General features: G+C 38.2%; 1 protein-coding gene, 1 long non-coding RNA gene and 1 pseudogene across 4 annotated transcripts; 2 read left to right on the top strand and 1 right to left on the bottom strand.

Annotated features, from left to right (window-relative positions):
* Positions 1-385: 385 nt before the first annotated feature.
* On the top strand, positions 386-25,617 carry LOC120069611 (isoprenylcysteine alpha-carbonyl methylesterase ICME-like). 3 transcript variants are annotated; one of them, XM_039021404.2, is made up of 11 exons: positions 386-941; positions 1,741-1,817; positions 1,911-1,980; positions 2,263-2,349; positions 3,579-3,653; positions 5,678-5,779; positions 6,266-6,403; positions 24,494-24,559; positions 24,636-24,779; positions 25,092-25,182; positions 25,335-25,617. In XM_039021404.2, the coding sequence occupies exons 1-11, from the start codon at positions 634-636 to the stop codon at positions 25,494-25,496; spliced, it is 1,320 nt and encodes a 439-aa protein (XP_038877332.1). In that variant the 5' UTR covers positions 386-633; the 3' UTR covers positions 25,497-25,617. The 3 variants fall into 3 exon arrangements, with proteins under 3 accessions (XP_038877332.1, XP_090167048.1, XP_090167047.1); XM_090310921.1 differs by lacking the exon at positions 386-941 and adding an exon at positions 1,014-1,105; XM_090310922.1 differs by lacking the exon at positions 25,335-25,617 and having other exon boundaries at positions 25,106-25,147.
* Positions 14,039-14,749, top strand: LOC150038112 (uncharacterized; annotated as a pseudogene).
* Positions 25,564-26,577, bottom strand: LOC120069612 (uncharacterized). Its single transcript, XR_005479594.2, has 2 exons — positions 25,945-26,577; positions 25,564-25,849 (listed from the first exon to the last, which is right to left on the bottom strand). It is a non-coding gene; the product is annotated as an uncharacterized LOC120069612 (long non-coding RNA).

Here is a 26,577-nt window from a genome sequence, read left to right as displayed (position 1 = left end):
TTTTATTAAAAATATAAAGTCAACCATAGAAAAAGAACAAGAAAAGAAAGGAGAGGACAAACCTCATCCAACCAAATTGATTACACAATGTATTGTATTTAATAACATTGAACTCAATTATTTTTTTTTTTTTTAAGTACATCAATTTGGGGCTGAGGATTAGAGGTTTTTTTTTTGGATCAGCCCGAAAAAGTCGAATTGGTCAAATCTCAATCTTGTTAGTTTTGTGCAAGGGTTCCAACCCAACCCAACACTTGTATCTTCGGGTTGGGTCAAGTTGAGTCAACTCGATCTCATTTTTTCTGAACCCAAGAATGGACCGAAATACAATTTTTCAAAATTTTCAATGCAACCCAACCAAAAAAAAAAAAATCTATCATATTTTTATCTTTTGGAATAAAATTCAAACAAAAAAATGTGGATAACGGTCATTTTCAAAATCTCTCTGAGAAAGTCAGAATATCGCTTTGCGTATTCGAAAAACTAACAATGAAATCCGTAAAATAAACAAGTGATCATCTCCACGTTTCCTTTTCAAGAGTCATCTGTAGTTTGATTTGAAAATTTAAATTGATTATATCAATCTCTTCTTCATCCTGATCTCAATCATTTTTTCCTCCTTTTCAAACTCCAATGGCGTCGACCGAAATCATTCCCGTTATCCAACATCCTTCTTCTTCTTCTTCTTCTTCTTCTTCTTCTTCTTCGACCACCATCTCCGCTGTTGTACACACAATGCTAATCAAAGAATATGGTAATAAGGATGGCAATCAACATCCCTTTCTTCTCCACCTCACAGGGCAAGCCACCACTGCCGCCGCCAACTTCAGACCGCAAAGACGGCGGCAAGTTTCCCGAGCACTGGTCCACAATGTAGGGCGTGCTGTGGCCGTCACATTTCTTGCGGTGCGTTTATGTTTCAAAGTTCTGCAATGCCTTTGGTACGTTTCTCAGAATTTGCCATTCCTTCGGTATTTATAAAGAATTGTTTTCCCAACTGTGAATTTGTAATTTTCGGGAGGAATGGAATGATCCTCTGCATAAAAGAGAAAAACATTTGCACCAGTGTGGTGCTTGGCCACCAATACACCGACGATCAAGTAAGGTATCATTTAAAAAGCTAGAGAGAGAATTTTGGATGTATTTGAGTGTATTTCAAATTTCATGAACCTTATTGATTATATAAAAATAGGTTTCGTAACGATTATTCCTTAATTAACTTCTCGGATCATTAATCAAATCTTTACTAACCGTAGTAAATTGTTAGATTTATTTCACAAGTGATCCAAGCATGTGCAAGCTCTATAGCTATCCCTATGGATTGGCCCCTATACCTAGGCATTATGGCTTTATGGCCAATCCTATGGACTGGTCTCCATACATAGCCAAAGAAACGTTTTATGGCCGACCCTATGGGTCGGTCTCTATACGTAGACAAATAAAGCTATGGCTTGATGGTGGGTCAATTTCCACACTTGTTCAAATAAATTTATGGCTTTATGGGTTTGATCAGTCTCCATTCTTGGCCAAATAAGTTCGTAACTTTTTCACCCACAAGAGCAATTATGCTGGATACAGTTCCTAAGATGCTATAATCGTATTTAACTTTGTGTCATTCTCATTTAGTATTTTAAAGGTGTTTGAGATGTAATTGGAATCTCCTTCACTTTACCCTTCTGCGATATCTTTTCAATTCTGTTTAATGTAAGTTAAAGTTTCCTGATCTAGATTTGGATTCAGGATAGGCTACAAATGGATAGCAAGAATTCTATCCCTTGGATGTTATGTGGCTTTTATTTCCCCTGGTGTACTTCAAGGTCATTCCCTATGCCTCTTTTGGACATCTTAGCTTAAGTTAATCAGTGCTTGTACCATTTCTGGATTACAAACAGTGAACTTCTACATTGCAGTTGCATATTATTATCTTTACTGTGGCCAGATTCGAAGAAGCATAAAGTATGGCGATCAACCAAGAAATAGGTAGGATTTGTATCTTTTAGTCATTTCATATGGTTGTTGTCTCTCATTTTCTGTTTTTTGTTTCCAGTTCCCCTTCACGTAGACGAGTTTGAACTGTTACATGTTTCTCATCTCATTTTTAAGAAATGTTTCCAAAATTGTTTGGTAAATTCTAGAAACATAAAAGATGGTTTCTTGTTTATTACTCTAGTTTTCACAAATTTTCGGAAACATAAAACAAAATCAGTTAATCTGTTTATTTCTGTGAATCATGTGGCTGATTGGGTGATTTGTTTTATCCAGGTTGGATATATATCTACCAAAAACTAGGCATGGCCAGAAGCCAAAGCCTGTGGTTGCATTTGTAACTGGTGGAGCCTGGATTATAGGGTGACCGATGCATTTTCTCTCTTCTCTTCATGGAGTAAAAATGAATACATGATAAATATTTGATGATGCCTGGATTGTAGAAGGACAGGACATCCTTTTCATATAGAAAATATATCGTACAGAAAATTTTCCCATGTAGAATACAACAAAAGAAATACCAAATTCTCAAGATTTAACACTTTAAAGTAAGTGAAAGTTGCATTTGATGAATTGTTGATATTGAAATTTGGTACCAAATGTGAATGTGTAATAATTGGGAAGGAATCGAACAATTGTCTTAGAAGAAAAGAAAATCTATCACCAATGTGGTGCTTAGCCACTGGCACTTGGACGATCAATTTAGTAATAATTTAGAGAGCTAAGAGAATAGAGAACTTAGAGTATTTCCAGCATCCCTCAAATGTTGAGCCCTCTTGCTTTTGTAGAAAAATTGTTTTGTAACAATCACTCGGCTAATTAATCTCTTGGATTAATAATTTTACTGCTACTAACTTAATCTAGCCATTATGAATAATCTTATTGGCAGATTCAAGCACATGTAATTGGCCTAGACAAACACTTGGGCATATAATTTTCCCATCATGCCCAACCATATGAGTTGAAATCCATGCCTTCTTTAAACTTCCATGGGGGTTGGTCTTCAGTCTTCACAGTGTTCATTGATTTTTTGGTCCATCTTTTGAGTTGATCTCTTTATGCCTTCTTTAAACTTCCATGGGGTCGGTCTTCAATCCGAACCATCTTATGGTTGTTCCCATTCGTTGGGTCCATACTTATCTAAATAACTCACTTTGGAATGAAACATTGGGTCATTCTTGTAAGGCTAGATACAATTCCCATTGGTCAGGTCCATACTTAGCCATATTCTTTACCCCTAACTCAAATGGATACTCTCAAAGATTTAGCTCTTAAGGAGAACAGCCTAACCGATAATAAACAGGCAATAGAAAATGCAGAGAGAATGGTTTCTTCTAATACAACAGCTGAATAAATGTTAAGAATTTAACTTTGATTCTAATTATTTACATAAGCTTAGTTATTAAACCAAATTACTCGATATGGGAGGCTGAAGTTCATGACAATCTAATGGCAGTTGACTCTAGTCTGATTGAATGCTTCTGGTAGTTGATTCATTTCCAGATCATCATAACATGTTTACTTCAAAATTCAACTATCTATTTTCTGTTATATATAGTTCCACATTTTGAGAAATGAATTTATCTGTGCAGTTATAAAGCATGGGGTTCTCTTCTTGGATCACAATTATCAGAGAGAGACATTATAGTAGCCTGCCTTGATTACAGGTAAACCGATGTAATGTATCAGTAGATAAAAAAAAAAAAAAAATTCCTGTCAATTGAAACATGTGATAGGTTGAATTATTTGATGAAATATGATTAATTTATATGATATTTTGTGCCAAATTATATACTAGAATTTTAAATTTTGACTGTATTCACCATAGCATCTAGCTTCATGAAACTGTTTTCTTAATTAGCTGAAGTTGATGAGATGGGATAATGATAATGTTACACCTTACTGTAACAGACTTCTTAACACATTTTCTTGGAAATGTGTCGTAAAACTGTTCATTATCAGCCTCAAGAACAAGTATTACTTATTCCCTATACCTATCCTGTATCCATGACCTTCTTTCAGGTCTTAAAGGTAAGTAGGTGGCATAATCTATCATAATCTATCATTAAAACCAGCACAATTTATGTCTCATTGGTTCTTTTGGATAAAGAATGCAATGTATATATTGGACCTCCTTATTTATTTATTTATTTTTATTTTTTTCCAGGTTGACATGTTGGTTTTGCAATGCTAGGCACATGATTTATGATTTATTAAACTACTACTTAAATGAATAAAATTAAAAATGATTAAGTATGTAAAATATCTTTCTCCTTAGTTGTCATTGCTTCTAGTCCAGATGAAAAAGACCAAGTAAAGACTACTAAGGAAAAGAAATTTATATACCTTCTCAAATTTATTTCAATTATTGGATATGACTCAATTGGTTAGGTGGGAGATAATCCTCTTTACCTTTACTTTTCTCATCTCTATCACCTTTCTCCATTCTATATTGTAATTTGTGGGGGTTCTGTTCTCCGTTTCTTGGGAGATTTCAATTTGTATAACTTTGATTTCGATGCTTGTTGTGTGATAGGGAAATGTTGATTGTTCTTTCTTACTCTTTCACTGGTTGGGACTTGTCGTCTGTCTTAGGAACAGGCCAAAACTGGAAAGAAGTTTTCTTTTCAGATCAATTTCTCTTTTTTCTTTGTGACTTATCCTTCCATTCCCTACTTGTATTTGTTGGAATATCTTGAATCTTTTATTTGACACTTCAAATGACCAAGTATAGGGTCTCGTTAAACCTTAGAGTCTCACCCCTGAAACCTAAGTTATTTTGTATTCGGCATATTTACATTATTTACATTTTTGACCCTAAGGTTTAAAGAAGTACGGTGTATAAATTAAACTCTCTGACTAGAAGTGCCTTTGTTCAGTAAGTTATTTTATTCTCTCTAATGAAATTGTTCTGTCTCATCATCGTGAATGTCGCTAACACACTGTTAGTGAACCATGTAAATTTATGTGTTGATTCTTTACTATTTATGCTTTTCTATTTATCACTAATTTTCAATTTCATTATAGTTTTCCTTGTCACGAAGAATAGAACTTTTAAGGTCAAAATTTAATTTTCTCCCTGTAGGTCCTTCTCTAGACACCATTGATCGTATAGGAAGCCTTTGGGGCACGTTTGAGCTTCCCTTGTAATAGGTTATGTCATTTAACGATGATGGAGGTCCTGTTTCACTTGTTATTCAAGATAGAGCTCTTAGGTGTATGACCTTATTACTTATTTTTTGGAATATGACTGCAGAGAGACAAGGAGAATTTTCTAAATTGTTCATTGAGTTCTTTGAGGGAAGTGTTGGCTAGTTAGGTTTAGTACTTTTATTTGGGTTTCTATTTCTTAGGAGTTTTTGTAACAATCCTTTGGCTATCATTTTTAACTGGAGCTCCGTTTTGTGATCTTTATTTTGATTTCCTTGTACAAGCTTCTTTTGTAGTGTATTTTTCTTCTTTTTTGTATTATTCGATTGTATCCTTCCAATTTATCGAAATAAAATATTTCCTTTCCATTGAAAACAAAAAAGTCATTACTTCTTGTCAGTTTATTATTATTATTATTTTGCCAATTACCTGTGACTTTTTTATGGATTTTTAATAAATTGAAATTGTTATCTTTATTATATCCGACTAATCATTTTGCTTAGAAGATTCTTAGCATTTTATTTGAACAATCCTCTGGTAGAAATTTCCCCCAAGGAACCATGAGTGATATGATAAAGGATGTTTCTCAAGGCATCTCATTTGTATTCAATAATATTGCCGAGTATGGCGGCGATCCTAACAGGTAATATTTATTGCCTCTACTGTATGTTTGCATCCCCCACTTGTGGAAATTGAATCTTACCTGCCTATATTTTTATTTGGCCATTAGGCAAAATTTAGGAGTATTTTTGCCTTTCTCACCAAAAAGTATCATGTTTAGGTGTAACATAATACGTGCTTTTGAAAAAGATTACAAATTAAAGTACCTCAACGTGCCACAGAAGAAAGCACTTGTGGGGTGTTTTTGACCTAACTACTTGACTGGGAAGCACTTCAAAAGTACTGTAACAGTGTAGCCCAAACATCAAAGTGATTAGTTACTAACCATTTGCACTTTAGTGTCAAGTGCTAACTTATTATTTTTTTTATTAACTCCTCGTGAAAGGTTGTATCTTTGAACATACTTGTGACTTTTCATACATTAATAATAAAATTGTTTCATGTTTAAAGCTAAAACACTTGGTTTAAAAGCCCTCTCAACACACCTTTAATTCTGCTGATATTCTAGGATTTATCTAATGGGACAGTCAGCTGGTGCACATATCGCTGCTTGCACACTTATAGAGCAGGCAATCAAAGAAGCTGGTGGTGAGAGCGTTTCTTGGAGTGTCTCCAGGATAAAAGCTTACTTTGGTTTGTCAGGGGGGTAAGTACTATTTAACTCTTGTAGGGACAATTCTAAATGCATATAGAAAGGCCATTTCTTTATTTAAGGCCATTTCTTTACTTCCCAATATATTTTTCTGGCCATTGATAGGAAATTTAGTTTACTGATAGGCCACCAATATTATTTCAGTATGGAAGAAGGAACAGGGGTAATAAGGGAAAGATAGGTAATGGGGAATATGCTTTTGTTGAGGAGAAGGGGACCACCTCTCTTGGGGACCATTTTTAGTTAGTTAGAAGAATTAGAAGAGGAATAAAAGGGGGAAAGTTGAAGGAAAAAGGGGTGGTCATTTTGATTACGAAAGTTGGTGGGAAGGGCTTTTCTCTCAAAGTGGGATGGAGGCAGTAGTTGATTTCCGTCATTTGCAATTTTTCTTTGTACTTGTTGATTTGAATTCAATAAATTTTCACTACCAGTTTGGTATTCTATCAAATTGGTATCAGAGCATTCACCTGGGAAAGAATATCATCAGATGGCTCAAAAGAGATTTGAAGAGAAGTTGGAGTTGTTGGATCAGGAAATCTCTGGATTACGAGCGGAGATGCAGAAACTACCTACGATTGAAGAGAACTTGGAGGCTCTGGCCAAGAGTATAGATCGACTTGGAATACAGGCAGAGAAACATCAGAAGATGTTGATATCGTATATGGCTGAAATGGCGAAAAGTGCTGATTATGGAAAATCTCCTCCTACCTTGTACATATGATTTTATTCCCTACAATTAGATTTTATTTTTATTCTTACCTTATATACATTTTTTGACTGTTATAGATTTTTCCATACTTAACTATCATAGTTGTATATAAAAGGGATACTCCCTCTTGTAAAATAATCACAAGAAAAAAAAGAAAGAATTATGTATTCCAACATGGTATCAGAGACATCTTTTTGAATTTTTTCTATTGGTTTCACGTCTGAAACCCTAGAAAAAAAAAAAAAACAGAACGTTGAAATCACAAACATACCGTTTTCTTTGAAGCAGTACATCAGATTCTTTGGAGCTTTACATCCAAAGCAAACTCGTACTCCAACTCTCACGAACGACTGGTACTAATCGAAACATTCCCAACCGTTGTACGTACTCCAACCGATTCTTTGATCGACGACCACGAAGCTCGTTCACCAACCGATTCTTTGAAACTTTTATATTTGAAGTCGATCAACTGTGGCTCAACGACCGTGGTGTGCCGATACTCGTAAGCATCTCCGTTCGTGGGTGGCCGCCGATCGTGGATGCAGAGTAGGTGTTGAACCAGGTCGGATCTCGTTAAGGAAAAACGGACGAAGTCTGCTCGACTTTAAACCTACTCAAGTTAGTAAATTTTGATCGGGTCGGGTCTGGAGCAACTCATTGAAATCGAGTATGGAGCAGTAACCAGGTCTGGAGCAGGTTTAATCGAGTCTGGAGCAGCAATCGGGTCTGGAGCAGTGTTTTTCGTTTTTTTTACCTAATCGGGTCGATAAACCAGGTCTGGAGCAATATTTGACAAAAACCGGGTCTGAAGAGGTTTTTTATCAGTTTTCATTTTGATTTTCCCCTATTTCATCCTTAGTTTCTTATTTTGCCAATCATCTATTTTTCTATGGCATCCATAAATTCTAACAATACTGAAGGGATCATTCTTCCAATCACTAATCACAAATTAAATGGAAGGAATTATCTACATTGGTCACAATCAGTCATGATGTTCATATGTGGAAAAGGAAAGGAAGACTACCTGTCAAACAAATTTCCTATCCTAGACCAAATTGATCAAAGATACAAAATATGGAAAGCGGAAAATAATATGGTTATGTCATGGCTAATCAACTCCATGACGACAGAGATTGGTGAAGGATTTTTACTCTTCTCAATTGCAAGCGAAATTTGGAAAGCAGCTCGTGAAACTTTTTTTGACCAAGAAAATACTGTAGAGTCATTTGAAATTGAAGGAAAAATCCATGAGCTACAACAAAGGGATATGCAAGTCACTTACTATTTCACTCAACTATCTCGCCTTTGGCAGCAACTGGATGTTTTTGAAAGCCATAAGTGGGAGTGCACTGCAGATGAAGCTACATTCAAAAAGATAGTTGAAAAGAAACGAGTGTTCAAATTCCTGCTTGGGCTTAATAAAGAACTCGATGAGGTACATCGTAGAATCTTAGCTATTAAACCATTACCTAACATCAGAAAAGTGTTTGCAGAAGTATGAAGAGAAGAAAGTAGGAAGAAACTAATGTTAGGAGTGACTGCAAGCTCTGAATCTGAAGGATCAGCCTTACTTGCTCGAAACCTTGGTAATGAGGTACGTACAAATACTCATGATAACTGTTACAATCGAAACCAGAATTACACAGGAACTGAAAATCGGCAACGAAAACCAAGACCATGGTATGAACACTGTAAAAAACCAGGACACACTAAAGAAGTGTGCTGGGATATTCATGGAAAACCTCCAGATTGGAAGCCCAACAAAGGTGCAGGAGACAGACGTGGAAAGGCATATCAAGCAAGTACATCATCAGAAGGTAACGTCAACCTTGAATATAATGTGTTTACTAAGGAGCAGTTGGACCTTCTCCATAAATTATTTGGCCAACCGAAACCTACTCAAAAGACATCAGAAACTAGCATAGCAATAGTGGCACAATCAGGTAACTTTCTCTGGGCCCTTAATGCAATCAAAGAAAATTGTAGTACTTGGATTATTGACTCTGGTGTATCAGATCACATGACAGGTGACATCTCACTTTTAACTAACTACACATACTGTAACAGTCAAATTACTGTAAAAATTGTCGATGGTACCGATTGGTAATATGCTTGTATCTAAAGATCTAGTATTAAAGAATGTGTTGCATGTCCCAAATCTTAAATGTAATCTTCTTTCCATAAACAAACTAACATCTATGAAAAACTGCAGTGCAACTTTCTACTCACATAATTGCATATTTCAGGATTTGAATTCGGGGAAGATGATTGGCAATGCTAAGAAAACCCCCGGTCTCTACATACTAAATTCTCTTAAGCCACAAGTTAAGGAGTTAGGTCTTAGCAAATCTCATTTTATTTCTAAAGACTATTATGATAGTGCATCTAGTACATCTAATTTTGTTGTCTCTAAAGATAATTATTTTAGTACATTTACTTTTGTTGCTTCTAAAGACAATTATGATAGTACAATAATGTTATGGCATAATCGTTTAGGACATCCCAATTTTCTATATTTGAAACAAATATTTCCAGATATTTTCAATAAAAGTTCGCAGGTGTTTCAATGTGAGTCGTGTGAAATGGTAAAGTTGGGTCGATCCTCATATCCAGTAAGTGCATATAAACCCTCTTATCATTTTTCTATGATGCATAGAGATGTTTGGGGACCTAGTAGAGTTTAGAATGTAACAGGAGCTAAATGGTTTGTTTCATTTATCGATGATCACACTAGACTTGGGTTTTTTTAAAGAAAGAAAAATCTGAAGTTAGTTCCATATTCCAGAATCTATTTGCCATGATTCACAATCTCTTTAACACCAAAATACAAATCCTTCACACTGACAATGCTAAGGATTATTTTAATAATTCCTTAAAAAAAAATTTAAACGAAAAGGGTATTGTCCACCTAAGTACATGTCCTAACACTCCCCAGTAAAATGGAATTACGAAGAGAAAAAACAGACATCTTCTAGAAGTTTCTAGAACTTTAATGTGTCACGCCAACATCCCCCATTGTTTTTGGGGAGAAGCGGTTCTAACAACCACCTATCTTATTAATAGAATGCCCTCTCGAATATTAGGCTTCAAAACCCCCTTACAAAAACTTAAGGAAATATTTCCTCATGTTAGATTATTTTCTCAAGTCCATTTAAAAATATTTGGTTGTACAGTTTTTGTCCAAGATCATAGACCCAATAGGAGTAAGTTAGATCCCAAGGCAATAAAATGCATCTTTCTCAGCTATACTTCAAGCCAAAAGGGATACAAATGCTATTCACCAACTACAAAAAGGTTCTATGCATCCATGGATGTAACCTTCTTTGAAACCCAACCTTACTTCAAAAAGCAAGACACCACTGAACCTTCCACCCTCATAGAAAACGGAAAACTTCTGGAAAACGAAGGAAACCAAAAACTAGATCTCATTGAAGAGAGCGCTCCGTATGTTCCCTATATACATGAAATAGATATTCCCAATCAAGGCCCCCACCGGAAAGTAGGAAAGAGCCTATAATCTATACTAGAAGGAAGAACACCCTTGAACGTACACCAGTACTCAATCAAAATCCAATCGAAATATAGGAAAATCATGTCTCTAACTCCACAACTGAAACTCCTACCGAAGACACAACTAAAAACATTGATCTTCCCATTGCAAAACGGAAAGGGGTAAGAACCTGTACGATGCATCCCATCCAAACCTATCTGTCCTACAGAAACCTTTCTCCTACTTTCCGGTGGGGGCCTTGTTCTTTTCCAAGGCCTTTATTTCGTCTAATACAGCTTGCTTCCAATTAATGTCCTTGAGGGCTTCATAGACATTGTTTGGAATGTAAACTTGGGATAGTGTAGTTGTGAATGTTTTCAATCAAGGCCCCCACCGGAAAGTAGGAAAGAGCCTATAATCTATACTAGAAGGAAGAACACCCTTGAACGTACACCAGTACTCAATCAAAATCCAATCGAAATATAGGAAAATCATGTCTCTAACTCCACAACTGAAACTCCTACCGAAGACACAACTAAAAACATTGATCTTCCCATTGCAAAACGGAAAGGGGTAAGAACCTGTACGATGCATCCCATCCAAACCTATCTGTCCTATAGAAACCTTTCTCCCAAGTTTACAACATTCACAACTACACTATCCCAAGTTTACATTCCAAACAATGTCTATGAAGCCCTCAAGGACATTAATTGGAAGCAAGCTGTATTAGACGAAATAAAGGCCTTGGAAAAGAACAACACATGGGAAATAACAAACCTACATCCAGGAAAGAAAACAGTAGGATGCAAATGGATCTTCACCATCAAGTACAAGGCTGATGGAGAAATAGATAGGTTCAAAGCTAGACTCGTCGCCAAAGAATTCACCCAGTCCTATGGCATTGACTATCAAGAGACATTTGCCCCGATGGCAAAATTAAATACTATTCGTGTCTTGTTTTCCTTAGCTGTGAACAATGATTGGGTTCTTCACCAATTAGACATAAAAAATTCCTTCCTTAATGGAGACTTAGAAGAAGAAGTGTATATGGATATACAGGCCGGTATAGAATCAACTCAAACCATAAATAAGGTATGCAAACTCAAAAAATCCCTATATGGCCTAAAACAATCCCCTAGGGCGTGGTTTGATAAATTATCAAGAGTAGTAAAGGAAAATGGATATTTACAATGTCAATCTGACCATACTCTCTTCGTCAAACATTCTTGCACGAGTAAAATAGCAATTATCATTGTCTATGTAGATGACATTATTCTTACAGGAGACCATGAAGAAGAAATAAGAAATCTAAAACTTCTCTTAGCCAAGGAATTCGAAGTAAAAGACTTAGGCAACCTTAAATACTTCCTAGGAATGGAAGTAGCCTGCTCAAAAACAGGCTTAAGCATTTCTCAAAGAAAATATGTCCTTGACCTGTTAAAGGAAACTAGAATGCTTGGGTGCAAGCTTGCTAATACTCTAATTGACACAAACAATCACATAATCAAAGAAAACAATCACAAAATGGTTAACAAAGATCAGTATCAAAGGCTAGTTGGAAAATTGATTTACCTAGCTCACACAAGACTTGATATCTGTTTTGCAGTTAGCTTTGTAAGTCAATTTATGAACAGTCCAACAGAAGACAATATTGCAAGCTGTATACAGAATACTCCGGTACTTGAAAGGAACTCCAGGAGAGGGATTATACTTCAAGAAATCTAAGAGAAGAAATATCGAAATCTTCACAGATACCGATTGGGCAAGCTCAAAAATAGACAGAAGGTCAACTTCCGGATATTGCACCTTTGTTTGGGGGAATTTAGTCACCTGGTGAAGCAAGAAACAATCTGTAGTATCTAGGAGCAGTGCCGAAGCAGAACTAAGAACTCTAGCTCAAGGAATATGTGAAGGAATGTGGCTCAAAAGCATTCTATCTAAAATCAAATAAGAAGGACCAATGGAGGTACACTGTGATAATCAAGCTGCTATCAGTATCGCCAAAGACCCAGTCCATCATGATCGCATAAAGCATGTGGACATTGATCAACACTTTATTAAAGAAAAAATTAAAAACAAAAGCATCTCATTCAACTACATACCTACCAAGAGGCAAATTGCTGACATACTAACAAAAGCCTTATTCAAGAATATGTTTGAAGACTTAAAAACCAAGCTGGACCTAATCAACATATATCGCCCAGCTTGAGGGGGAGTGTTGATTATGGAAAATCTCCTCCTACCTTGTACATATGATTTTATTCCCTACAATTAGCTTTTATTTTTATTCTTACCTTATATACATTTTTTTGACTGTTATAGATTTTTCCATACACTATCATAGTTGTATATAAAAGGGGTGCTCCCTCTTGTAAAATAATCACAAAAAATAAAAGAAAGAATGATGTATTCCAACAAAAAAAAAAAGAAAACAACAACTACGGAAGTAATTGAGGGATCAAAGAACGAACAGGCAGCCGAGGAGATAAACGGAATGACTTCGGATGTGTTGAATAACACGGCAAAAACGGGAGACGAAGAAGCAGTGAGCGATCGAAGCAAATTTAAGAAAGTGGAGATGTCGGTATTCAGCGAAAAAGATCCATACTCATGGTTATTCAGAGTTGATAGATATTTTCATATACATAAGTTGACGGAGTCGGAGAAGATGACTGTTGCTGTGATAAGTTTCCCTTTCAGCCAGCGAGAAGAAGGACCAAACGGCGCAATTCTGACTACTATAACCACGCTGCCTGTATGAACAAACAAACTTTGCAGGACCGTTTCACCTAATCGATCGTGGTGAAGTCAGCAATGGATTCGGCGGATCATCCACGTCACGAATTGGATGGCTGGCCCAATTCTGACTAGTTCTCCGCACTACTTTTCCGCTGTTATAAAATACTCTTATGCCTATTTAGTGAAAAACTGGCAGGCTCTGGCTACCTTGCGGAGAAGTGAGCTCGTTTGTATCCACAACAAAAGGCACTCGAAGGAATTTCTCTTTGCTCTCATATTCCTGAACCGACATCTGACCCATTTTAGGACCAGCCCAGGGTTCGTCGATTAGCGTATTTTCACACTTTCGAGTGATTCTCCCGTCGAGAGTCGCTTTGAAAGTATTACCTAAACTCTTTCGATGGAGTAGTCTTAGATTGGTATCGATCCAAATAAGAATGTGAGCTGTTCTAAGATTGAAAGGATTTGAAGCAACGCCTTTTGGTTCGTTTTCATTTGTTGAGAGGAGGATCAATTTGTGGAAGATTTCTAGCAATAAAACGACCGTGGAAGAGTATCGTAACCTATTCGACAAGTTAGTAGCGCCTTTGCCACATCTATCGAACGAAGTCCTGGACGAGACTTTTATGAATGGCTAGCACAGTGGGTCAAGGCAGAAGTGGAATGTTGAGAACTCGTTGGGCTGGCGCAGATGATGAAATTGGCCCAACGTGTTGAGGACTGTGAGAAGGCGAGGATTGAGTCGGGCCGAGCAAAATCACATGAAGGTAAGGCCCAAACCTTGAATAACCCTACTAATAATAATATTGTTGGTAAGGTAAATAGTGTTGGAAATATGAAAGAGGGAGTGAAATTTAACAAAATAACTCTGATGGGAACTATTACTCTGCAAGGGGTAATGATGGGAGAAAATCGGAGGGAAGGGGCATCTAGACGGTTAATTGATGCTGAGTTTCAGGCCAAGAAGGAAAAGGGATTATGTTTCAGACATGATGAACGATATTCAGTGGGTCATCGTTGCAAAGGGCGAGAACTCAGAGAGCTGCGATTATTAGTTGTGTACGTAAACAGGGAGGAGATGGAACTGTGTGAGGAGGACGATTTGAAAGAAGAAATAACTGAATTGCAAATGATTGCAATGGAGGATAAGTGTTGACGATGGTGGAATTATCAATAAACTCGGTAGTAGGATCGACCAATCCGCGAACTATGAAGCTTAAAGGAGAAATAAAAGGGGAACAAGTGATAGTGTTGATTGATTGTGGAGCAACACATAACTTCATATTTGAAAAGCTAGCGAAGCGATTACTGTTGATGGTGGTGGAGACTTCAAATTATGGAGTTGTTTTGGGGTCAGGATCAGCAGTCAAAGGGAAGGGAGTTTGTTAGGAAGTGGAGCTAAAAGTTGGGTAATGGAGGTTGAGGGACAGTTTTCTACCCTTATTAGAGTTGGGGGGAGTGGACGTCATTATGGGAATGCTGGGTCACATTCATTGGGTAGGGCTGAAGTGGACTGGCGGAACTTAACCATGACTTTCAATCAAGGTAACTGTAAGGTGACACTCCAGGGAGATCCTAGCTTGACTAAAGATAGAGTGAGTTTAAAAAGCATGATGAAATCCTGGTTAGAAGAGGATCAAAGGTTTTTTATCGAATGTAGAATGATGGAAGGAGGGGTATCTATAGCAGACGGGTATGGGATAAAAGAGGTGTATATGATATCAGAATCCATACCCTCGTTGTTGGATAAATTTGAAGATGTCTTTGATTGGCCAACGGAATTACCTTCGAGAAGAAGCATTGAGCACCATATACATCTAAAGGAAGGAACTAATCCAGTGAACATTAGGCCTTACCGTTACGCTCACCAACAGAAAGCAGAGATGGACAAATTAGTGCAAGAGATGTTAGCTTCGGGGATTATAAGACCAAGTACGAGCCATATTCTAGCCATGTTTTGTTGGTTAGAAACAAGGATGGGGGCTAGAGATTTTGTGTAGATTGTAAAGCTCTTAATAGTGTCACAATCCCAAATAAATTTCCTATTCTGGTAGTAGAGGAGTTGTTTGATGAATTGAATGGAGCTGAGTTATTTTCAAAGTTAGACCTGAAATCAGGGTATCATCAAATCCGAATATATCTGGGGGATGTGGAGAAGATAGCATTTAGGACCCACGGGGACATTACGAGTTTTTGATAATGCCTTTTGGACTTACCAATGCTCCCTCTACATTTCCAGCTCTAATGAATACTATTTTCAAGCCCTATTTACGACACTTCGTATTAGTATTTTTTGATGATATATTGGTGTATAGCAAGAACTTGGAGGATCATTTACATCACTTGGAAGTAGTGTTGACTGTTTTGAGGAAAAACTAGCCGTATGCCAAGCCTAAGAAGTGTTAGTTTGCATGGGAACACATAGAATATATGGGGCATATAATTTCAGGAAAACGCATAGAAGTTGATTCAGAAAAGGTAAGAGCTATTCTTGAATGGCCAGCTCCCCAGACTATCAAGGAGATTTGTTGGTTTTTGGGTTTAACTAGATATTATAGACATTTTGTTCAAAATTATGGAAGTACTGCAGCTCCGTTAACCCATGTATTGAAGGGAGGAACATTCCAATGGAATGAGGATGCTCAAAGGGCGTTCGAGAAACTGAAACGGACCATGATGACTCTACCAGTGTTAGCACTCCCTGTCTTTAGCTTGCCGTTTGATGTAGAAACTGATGCTTCAGGCTATGGTATAGGAGCTGTGTTAGTACAACAGAAACATCTAATTGCTTTTTATGGTCACATACTATCAATGAGAGATCATGCATATCCAGTGTATGAAAGGGAGTTATTGGTAGTGGTTCTAGCTGTGCAAAGGTGGAGACCATATTTGTTGGGAAGGAGATTTGTAATCAAGACTGATTAGAGGGCTTTAAAGTTTTTGTTGGAGCAGCGAACAATATAACCTCAACATCAAAAATGGGTTGCTAAATTGCTTGGATATGATTTTGAAGTAGTTTATCGACCCGACTTGGAAAATGGTGCAGCTGATGCTTTATCTCGAGTAATGCCTACGGTATAGTTGGCATCTTTGACAGCACCTACGCTGTTGGATCTTGTTGAAAAATAGAATATTTGCCCTAGGGGCATTTATGTCTTTTCATGTATTCCCTAGGGTTTAATCTTTTCTATTTAAATTGTAGCCTCTAGGCATTACTTTGTAACACATTATTATAATAAAAGTTCTCTGCACCGTGGATTTTTCTCCCTGTACTAGGGTTTTCCACGTAACAAATGTGTACCATTTTCTCTTCTCTTTACTTGTCATCATGGTATTAGAGCAAGATGAAACCCTGGCCACCATTGAGGAAAACCCAACAGGAGAATCGCAAGGGCCATCTGACACTACAAACATAGAAATCGAAGTTGTCGTTAAAACAACCATGGAATGGTATTTTCAGATGATGATGCCTCGATTTCAGGAGATGATTGGATCAACCATTGACAAGCCGCACGGATCAAGCTTCGGATCGCACGGGTTTGCTGATTTCGGCCCTACTCTGCCGCACGAATAGGTCGGATCGCACGAGTCAGCCACCTATGGAGATGATCGAAAAAACCAGCAGATCTCGGTCGAGTCCGAGCTGTACGCGTCGATCCTCGCTGCCAGTGTTGAAGCCCAGCCAGACACTTGCGATGTTCCAGCCGCACGCAATACCCAACTACCGGTGCTCGAGGTCCAGCCGCCCGCGATGTTCCAGCCTTCGATTTCTAATGTCCAGCCACCCACGAAGTCCCAACTGAACACGGTGTTCTAGCCCTCATCATTCCAGCCGTCAGATGACACCCAGCTGTCGTTCCAGCCACACGAGTTGAACAGAAGACTGTTGTTCTAGCCGCACAAGATGAACAGAAGACCGTTGTTCCAGTTGCACGAGATGAATGAAGTTAGACAGCAGGCGTTGATATCCAGATGTGATACCTAGTTGCGTGAGTCAGGGTCGATCCGAGCCACGAGCTTCGATCTCTCAAGCCAAGTTCTCAAGCCGTTGTCACACATGGCTGCCGGAATCACTCGCAATTCCTTCCAATCGAGCGGTTCTAATCCTTTCCAGCCAAGCGGATCTAACTACGTTCAAGAACAGTTGGCCCAATTGCAGCTTCAGATTAAACAGCAGAATGTGTCAATACAGCAGCAGATGGCTAGTCTAGGAGAGGCGCTTGGAACTATGCCAAATGGCCAGGGAGAAATCTCTAATTGCTTAGCTTATTCAGAAAGCCCGGTAACCTCTTTCCCTAATTTATCTACAACTCAATTATTTTCTGGGAATTCTGCTACTTGTATTGTAGGAGAGAAATTAAATGGTCATAATTATTTTTCGTGGTCCCAATCTGTGAGAATGACTCTTGAGGGTCGTCATAAGTTTGGGTATTTGACTAGCGAAATACCAAAACCTAGACAAGGCGACCCTCAGGAACGCGTATGGAAAGGAGAGGACGCTCTACTTCGATCTATGTTAATAGGGAGTATGGAACCCCAGATTGGAATGCCCCTGCTGTATGCTGCTACTGCAAGAGATATTTGGGAGGCTGTGAAAAAGTTGTACTCCTCACGACAAAATGGAGCTCGTCTGTATGCGCTCCATAAACAAGTCCATGAATGTAAACAAGGGACCATGGACGTCACAGCTTACTTCAATAAGCTATCTATGATTTGGCAAGAGATGGATTTATGTCGAGAATTGAATTGGAGTTGTCCGTGTGGAGGAGTTTTGTACTATCAATCCGAAGAGACAGATCGGGTTTATGGTTTTTTGGTAGGATTTAACCCAAAATTTGATGCTGTGCGAAGTCGAATTCTGGGAACTCTCCCAGTTCCCTCCTTGATGGAAGTATGTTATGAAATCCATCTTGAGGAAGATAGGTCTAATGCCATGAATAACCCAGTAACTAAATCAACAGATTCCGCTGCATTTAAAGTGTCAGGAACTGACAAACAGAATGGAAAAGTTCCTCCGATCTGTGAACATTGTAAGAAACCCTGGCACACTAAAGAGCAATGCTGGAAGTTACATGGTCGTACTCCAAATGGTAAAAGACGACAATTAGGACCTGGACGTGCTTTAGTGAATCTACAGCTGGTCATCAACCACAGAATCAGAAGACGAGTCAGAACGACTCTAGTACAGTGGGTGTCAGTGCCATCGCACAATCAGGTACGCATCACTCTTGTGGCCTTGTTAGTATAAACGGTAGAAAACCATGGATTCTAGACTCAGAGCTACATACCATCTAACTAGCACGTCCGACCAACTCTTATCTTATTACCCAAGTGCTGGGAATGAGAGGATTAGGATCGCTGATGGGTCCTTCGCCCCTGTGGCCGGGAAAGGCCGTTTATCACCCTTTGAGGGTTTTGCCCTCCAAGACGTTCTACATGTGCCTAAAATTTCCTATAATTTGCTATCTGTCAGTAAGATTAGCAGCGATTTGAAATGTCATGTTATCTTTTCATCCGATGTTGCTATTTTTCAGGATCTGAACTCGGAGATGATGATTGGCACTACCCGGCATGATGGGGGGCTCTATTTCTTTACTGAAGATATCTCCTCTAGGATTTGTGAAAGGACTAGTTCATTGTCTTCCTATTTTTCTAATTCTGAGACAGATTATATGTTATGGAACTTTCGTCTCAGTCATCCGAGTTTTCATTATATGAAATATTTATTTCCTCATCTATTTCATAAAATTAATGTTTCTAACTTCAAATGTGATGTGTGTGTCCAAGTTAAACAATCTCGCGTATCGTTCAAACCCCAACCTTATAAACCTTTGAAACCTTTCACTCTTTTTCATAGTGATGTGTGGGGTCCATCTCCAGTTACAACCACTATTGGCAAATGGTGGTTTGTAACATAGACGACCACACTAGGTTGACGTGGGTCTTCCTCCTTACTGACAAGTCCGAAGTCACCTCTGTTTTCCAGCAGTTCTACAATTCTATAGAAACCCAGTTCAACTCGAGAATCACCATTCTTCATAGCGATAATGGTAGGGAATTCTTTAATAATAACCTTGGGGAATTCCTTGCCTCTAAAGGAATAATCCATCAAAGTTCATGTGCTTATACCCCGCAACAAAATGGCGTGGTTGAATGGAAAAACTGTCACCTAATTGAGGTTGCTCGGTCACTCATGCTATTCACGTCTCTACCGTCATATCTTTGGGGAGATGCTATTCTGATAGCAGCTCACTTAATAAACCTAATGCCGTCTCGGGTCTTAAAGTTCCAAACCCCTTTTGACTATTTCAAAGAGTCATATCCTGATAACCCCTGATGTTCCACTTCGTATGTTGTGTTTGTCCATATCCATGGTCCTAATCGAATCAAATTTACCCCTCGGGCTCAGAAGTGTGTATTTGTGGGGTACCCCCTTCATCAACGTGGGTATAATTGTTACCATCCTTCTTCCTGCAAGTATTTTGTCTCCATAGATGTCACCTTCTTCGAAGACCGTCCCTTTTTCCCCCGTAGTCCTCTTTCGGGGGAGAGTATAAGTGAAGAGTCCAACTGGGGTCTAAGTCCTTGCCTGCCAGACATTCCTGAGTCCATTCCCGACACAAGTGTCAATGCTCCTATTCTTCCTACCGAGCAAGTCCCATGGATCACGTACTATAGGAGGAATCTTAGAAAGGAAATAGTGCTACCCATCACTTCTCCGACTCCAGTACATGAGTCAGAATGATTGACAGGTCCAGGTATGAAGTCTTCTAGTCCTAATAATGATAACATATGTGGTGATAATGCTTGTGTTGAAAGTAGTGTAAGCAGAGACACTACCAAGAATGTGACTAATGTGGATACTGATCACCATGATAGTATTGACAGTAACAGTGACAGTACTGAGAATGTGGTTGATATGGGTGAAGGCAGTAATGAACCCCAGGTTTAGACTGAAAATGTTGAAGAAGATACAAATGAGACAAAGCAGGATACTGAGTATGATGATGAGAAGTCAGAAGATTAGAAAGACCTAGATAAGACAAAGCAAGATACTAAGTGTGACGAGAAGTCCGAAGAACAGAAAGATCATGATGCCTCTCTTGACATCCCTATTGCTTTAAGGAAAGGAACAAGGTATTGTACCAAGTACCCAATGCAGAGTTATATGTCTTATAGTAACCTGTCTCCGGTGTTCAAAGCGTTAACTACTACCTCGACACTATTTTAATATCGAGCAGCATATATGCAGCTATGGAAATTCCTGAGTGGAGAGCATCTGTCTTGGAAGAAATGAAAGCTTTTGAGAAGAACGACACATGGGAACAGGTCACTCTTCCTGAGGGACACAAGATAGTTGGGTGCAAATGGATGTTTACTGTTAAGTATAGACCTGATGGTACAATCGACCGGTACAAGGCACGGTTAGTGGCCAGAGGCTTCACTCAGAACTTTGGGATAGATATCTCAGCGACTTTCTCTCCAGTAGCAAAGTTAAATATAGTTCGTGTGCTCCTCTCGATTGCAGTTAATAAGAATTGGCCTTTGCACCAGTTTGATGTGAAGAATGCATTCCTTAATGGTGAATTAGAAGAAGAAGTTTACATGAGTCCGCCTCTAGGATTTGAAAAACAGTTCAGTCGTAAAGTTTGTAAACTGAAGAAGTCTTTATATGGGTTGAAGCAGTCTCCGAGGGCCTGGTTTAACAGATTTACTACATTTGTAAAATCGCAAGGGTACAGTCAGGGACATTTAAACCACACTTTGTTCACAAAGAAGTCTGTGTCCGGGAAAATGGCAGTTCTAATCGTATATGTTGATGACATTGTAATCTTGGGGGATGATGCTTCAAAAATAGACAGATTGAAGAAAAGGATGGCTGAAAAATTTGAGATCAAGGATCTTGGAAGGTTAAGGTATTTTCTCGGAATGGAGGTGGCCCGGTCGAAGGAAGGCATCTCTGTCACTCAACGAAAGTATACGCTAGATTTGCTTAAAGAGACAGGTATGACAGGATGTAAACCTGTTAATACTCCTATGGAAGCAAATACTAAGCTGAGTGATCTGAGTAGTAGTGCGCCAGTTAACAAGGAGAGGTATTAACGTTTGGTCAGGAAGCTCATTTATCTCTCCCATACGAGACCAGATATTGCACATGCAGTAAGCGTGGTTAGCCAATTTATGCAGTCTCCTTATGAAGAACATATGAAGGCAGTGGAACGAATTTTGAGATATTTAAAGGCTTCTCCAGGCAGGGGATTAATGTTTATAAAGTTAGACAGACGATGCATCGAGGCCTACACAGATGCTGATTGGGTAGGCTCAGTGGTTGGCAGAAAGTCGACATCAGGCTACTGTACGTTTGTTTAGGGTAACCTTGTTACATGGAGGAGTAAAAACAAAGGGGTGGTTATCAGAAGTAGTGTCGAAGCTGAATACAAGGAGCCTTGGGATATGCGAAGAAATATGGTTGGAAAAGGTCCTAACTGATCTTAACCAAAGTCATGATGGGCCAATGAAACTCTATTGTGATAACAAGGCTGCTATAAGCATTGCAAACAACCCTGTTCAGCATGACAGAACGAAACATGTGGAGATTGACAGACATTTTATCAAAGAAAAGCTTGACAGTGGAAATATCTGCATTCCCTACGTTCCTTCTAGTTAGCAGATTGCAGATGTACTCACAAAAGGACTATCTCGACAACTCTTTGACTCATGTGTTAGCAAGTTGGGTCTCGTTGATATCTACGCTCCAACTTGAGGGGGAGTGTTGAAAAATAGAATATTTTCCCTAGAGGCATTTTTTTCTTTTCATGTGTTCCCTAGAGTTTCATCTTTTCTATTTAAACCATAGCCTCTGGGCATTACTTTGGTTTTTTCTCCCTGTACTAGGGTTTTCCACGTAACAAGTGTGTGTCATTTTCTCTTCTCTTTACTTTTCATCAGATCTTGTAGTAATTCAAGGAGAGGTGGAAAAGGATTGTAAATTACAGGACATTAGAACCAAGTTGCAAAAGGATGTCGAGGGAGTTCCAAACTAGTCACTACAGCAAGGAGTACTGACGTATAAGGGAAGACCGGTGTTATCAAAGTCATCTTCTTTAATTCCAACAATACTACATACTTATCATAATTAAGTATTTGGACGACATTCTGGATATTTAAGAACTTATAAACAATTGACAAGGGATTATATTGGGAAGGGATGAAAAGAGATGTGAAGAAGTATGTATTGGAATGTATGGTGTGCCAAAGAAACAAGACTCTATCCTTATCACTTGCAGGCTTTCTGATGCCCTTAACCATCCCTGATATATCAATGGATTTCATTGAAGGATTACCGAAGGCCAGAGGTTATGATGTCATTCTTGTGGTGGTGGACAGGCCGAGTAAGTATGGACATTTTATAGCATAAAAAATCCCTTTAATGCAGAGACGATAGCTAATGTGTGTAGTAGAGAGGTGGTTAAGTTACATGGTTTTCCTAAAACAATTGTTTCTGATAGAGACAAGGTATTCATGAGTAATTTTTGGCAAGAACTTTTTCGTCTTTCAGGAACTAAACTGCATCGAAGCACCCCTTAGCATCCCCAAACTGACTGACAGACTGAAGTAGTTAATCGAAGTGTAGAAATTTACTCGCGTTGTTTCTGTGGGGAGCGGCCGAAGGAGTGGATTAATTGGTTGCATTGGGCTGAGTTTTGATACAACACTACGTTTAATATATCGATTGGCGTGACCCCTTTTCAGATTGTATATGGAAGATTACCTCCACCTTTGATATATTATGGGGATTCTTGTACTTCTAATTCTACTTTGGATCAGTAGCTGAAGGATCCTGATGAGGTTTTACGTGTTTTCAAGAGCACTTATGGGTGGTTCAAGACAAGATGAAGAAAAGTGCTGATCAAAAGAGGGGTGCTGTGGAATTTCAGGTGGGAGATTTTGTGTTCTTGAAACTCCGTCCATATCGACAAATCTCTGTAAGACAGCAATGCTACATGAAACTTTCTCCTAAATATTTTGGTCCATATAAGATTGTGGAAAGGATTGGATCAGTTGCATACAAGTTGGAGCTTCCTCCTTCAGCAGTTATACATTATTTTTTTCATGTATCTCAATTAAAAGGAGTTGTGGGACAACATTGTGAGGTCCAAACTATGGACCCATATCTCACTGAATCTCATAAATGGGTGACTGAGCCAGATGAAATATTGGTATACCGTTGAAATCCTTCAACTGGTGATTGGGAAATATTGGTGAGATGGAAAGGATTACCAAGTCATGAGGCAACTTGGGAAATTGTAGAAGATTTTAAGAAGCAATTTCTGAGTGTTTACCTTGAGGACAAGGTAAGTTTGGAGAAGGTAGGTAATGATAGGCCACCAATATTATTTCAGTATGGAGGGAACAGGGGTAATAAGGGAAAGATAGGTAATGGGGAATATGCTTCTGTTGAGGGGAAGGGGACCACCTCTGTGGGGGACCATTTTTAGTTAGTTAGAAGAATTAGAAGAGGAATAAAAGGGGGAAAGTTGGAGGAAAGAGGGGTGGTCATTTTCATTACGAAAGTTGGTGGGTAGGGCTTTTCTCACAAAGTGGGAGGGAGGCAGTATTTGGTTTCCGTCATTTGCAATTTTTCTTTGTACTTGTTGATTTGAATTCAATAAAATTTCACTACCAGTTTGGTATTCTATCATTTACCTGCCAACCATGAGTTTTCTGTATTATTTTAGCTAAGAGTTGAGGAGTATGATCACTGTTAAACAATCCCTGTCAATGTGCATGTGTACACATTCTTAGATTGTAGCAAGTGATAACTAAAGACTGTCTCCTCAGTGATTAAATGTATCAAATTCGATTACCAACTTATGTGTTAAGTAAACTTAAGGAACATTATAACTGGTCTGTGGCTGCAAACGCCAAGTTACCTGCGACAACCAGAAGTACGATACGCTGTTTGAGGACAATGGCTAGGGTTTTTTTCCCTGACACGAACTATGAATTTTGGGTAGAAATAAAATTTTAAAATTATTATAAGTGATCATAAATTAGGGTTTTTTTTTTTTTTTTCCTTTTGTGTGCCATAACTTTTCCAGCTCTATAGTTTCTTGTTTTATGAAACATCAACATCCATAAATAGGTACAATTTGATAAATCTGAAGGACTACTTTCATGGTCAAGGTCTTCACAGATCCATCTTTTTAAGGTAGACACATTCTTCTTATTCTTTTTATCCTACAATACATTCAATACATAAATTTATGACTTCTTGAATAATACAGCATAATGGAAGGAGAAGAGTCCCTGCAAAGATTTTCCCCGGAGGTTATTGTACAGGATCCAAAGATTAAAGATGCAGTTTCCCTGCTTCCACATTTGACTCTATTTCACGGCACTGCAGATTATTCCATACCATCAGATGCCAGGTAAATTTTCTTTTTCAGAAGTCTCGCTATATTTATGCGTGAGAAATGGAACTAAGTATGCATAAAATAGCTTTTAAGGTGTATTTTACTGCATTATTATATGAATGTAGAAGTTCTTTTGCCGGAAGTGCTTTTCTCCTCAGCCTCATCAGATTGTTCAATAGCCCAAAATCTCTTGTTTTAAAATCTTAGAAATTTCTCAATGCCAGTTTGAGAATTTAGCTCGTTATTTGAGCTTGCTAGAGGGGTAGAGGTATGCCGATATTTCTGCAGACATGCATAACATTATTTTGGGTTTTAATTTTTGTGTAGTAAGAGCTTTGCAGAGGTGCTTGAAAGAACTGGAGTAAACGTTGAAACAGTTCTATACAAAGGAAAAACGCATACAGATTTGTTTGTCCAGGTGAGAGCAAAATATTTCTTTTATGCTTCTCTTGGTGCTGTAATAAAAGTAAATTGCATTACCCTTCTGCCTTTTATTTATATCACAAACATACTAAGAGCTTATAATGCCTAGATGTTGGGTTTTAAAAATTTTCTCAAATTCTAACATAGGATCCAATGAGAGGTGGTAAAGATCAGTTGGTTGAAGATTTGATTTTCATCATTAATGAAAATGATAGGGATGCACTTGCCACAGATGCAATGGCTCGCCAAAGGAGGCGCCTCGTACCGGAGTTATTGTTGAAGTTAGCACGTAATGTTAGCCCATTCTGATCTGCTAACTTGATTACTTTTTCTCAGTGGTGCTCTGTGTGTGTATAGCCAAATATATGTATACATATTTATTGATTTAGAACATAATAAGAATTATTATATCATAGGCATTGGTTGATAATTTTTGTCGTGTTGACCTGCACTTGAGTTTCTACTGCTTATGGCTAGTTAAGTGAAACATATTTTTTATTTCAGATATGAGAGCTCCACTCTTGTCACACTGATTAAAATACAAAGATATACACAACAAAGTAGATTAACATAGAATGGTGATTTGCCTTAGCTCATCGTGCAAGCAAATGGAAACGGCCTTTTTTCGTTTAGTTCTTTGCAGCGGACTTGCGCCCTTTCCTCTACACAACCAAGGATGAGAGAATATGATTACATTATACATAAACTCAAAACATGTTTAAAAATTAAAATCATAAAACAGTTAACTAGTGTGTACCTTTTTAGGGACCTCTTGAGATCTTTGTGCAGGATTCTTCGAGGCTGAATTGGACTTTGACGCCGAAGCTTTCGGTGCAGCATCGCTAGGCTTAGCTTCCTTCTTAGATTGCCCAACTTGTTGAGCTCCCATTGCAGGTTTTTCAGCCTTCAAAGACCCCATGGATGAGCTCCTGGAACCAACTTACTGAAGAGATATTGCAAGTATCTAAAGACTATGCTGAATGAATTGCTGGGTCTCAATGCTCTTATATAGAGGCAAGTTTTGAGTATCGAGGCTCGGACCGTGGCAAAGGAATTTGAACTGCAAGTGACAGACATCATGGGCGAGGGGAATGGAATAACTCAAGTAGAGGACAACTTCATGGCTTACCTATATGCATCAGATACTCTGCTTAGCGTACTTTTTTTAGTTCCCTGCATTAGTAAGCATATATCCAATACATGCATGATTGGATGCTCATTACCTACCTATGGTAAGTTCTATTTTATTGGTAAGGATATTTTTCTAAATACTTGAAAATTAATTCTCTTTTTAAGGTACTTATCTGCAACTTCTCCATGCATCCCTTTCAACAATAAAAGAAAAAGATATTAAAAAATTTATCCATCTTTAAAAAAAAAAAAAAAAAAA

The sequence above is a fragment of the Benincasa hispida genome, chromosome 2 (assembly GCF_027475165.1).
Source record: "Benincasa hispida cultivar pf3 chromosome 2, pf3_genome.v1.1, whole genome shotgun sequence".
Lineage (NCBI taxonomy): Eukaryota > Viridiplantae > Streptophyta > Magnoliopsida > Cucurbitales > Cucurbitaceae > Benincasa > Benincasa hispida.
The sequence above is the reverse complement of the archived record's forward strand: the minus strand, read 5'-3'. Positions and strand labels throughout refer to the sequence as shown.

Excerpts from the sequence above, each read along its gene's own strand:
- LOC120069611 (XM_039021404.2), top strand. The coding sequence starts at position 634 with ATGGCGTCGACCGAAATCATTCCCGTTATCCAACATCCTTCTTCTTCT. Across the intron at positions 6,404-24,493 it reads TACTTTGGTTTGTCAGGGGG|GTACAATTTGATAAATCTGA; the intron begins GTAAGTACTATT and ends ATCCATAAATAG. Across the intron at positions 24,780-25,091 it reads TCCATACCATCAGATGCCAG|TAAGAGCTTTGCAGAGGTGC; the intron begins GTAAATTTTCTT and ends ATTTTTGTGTAG.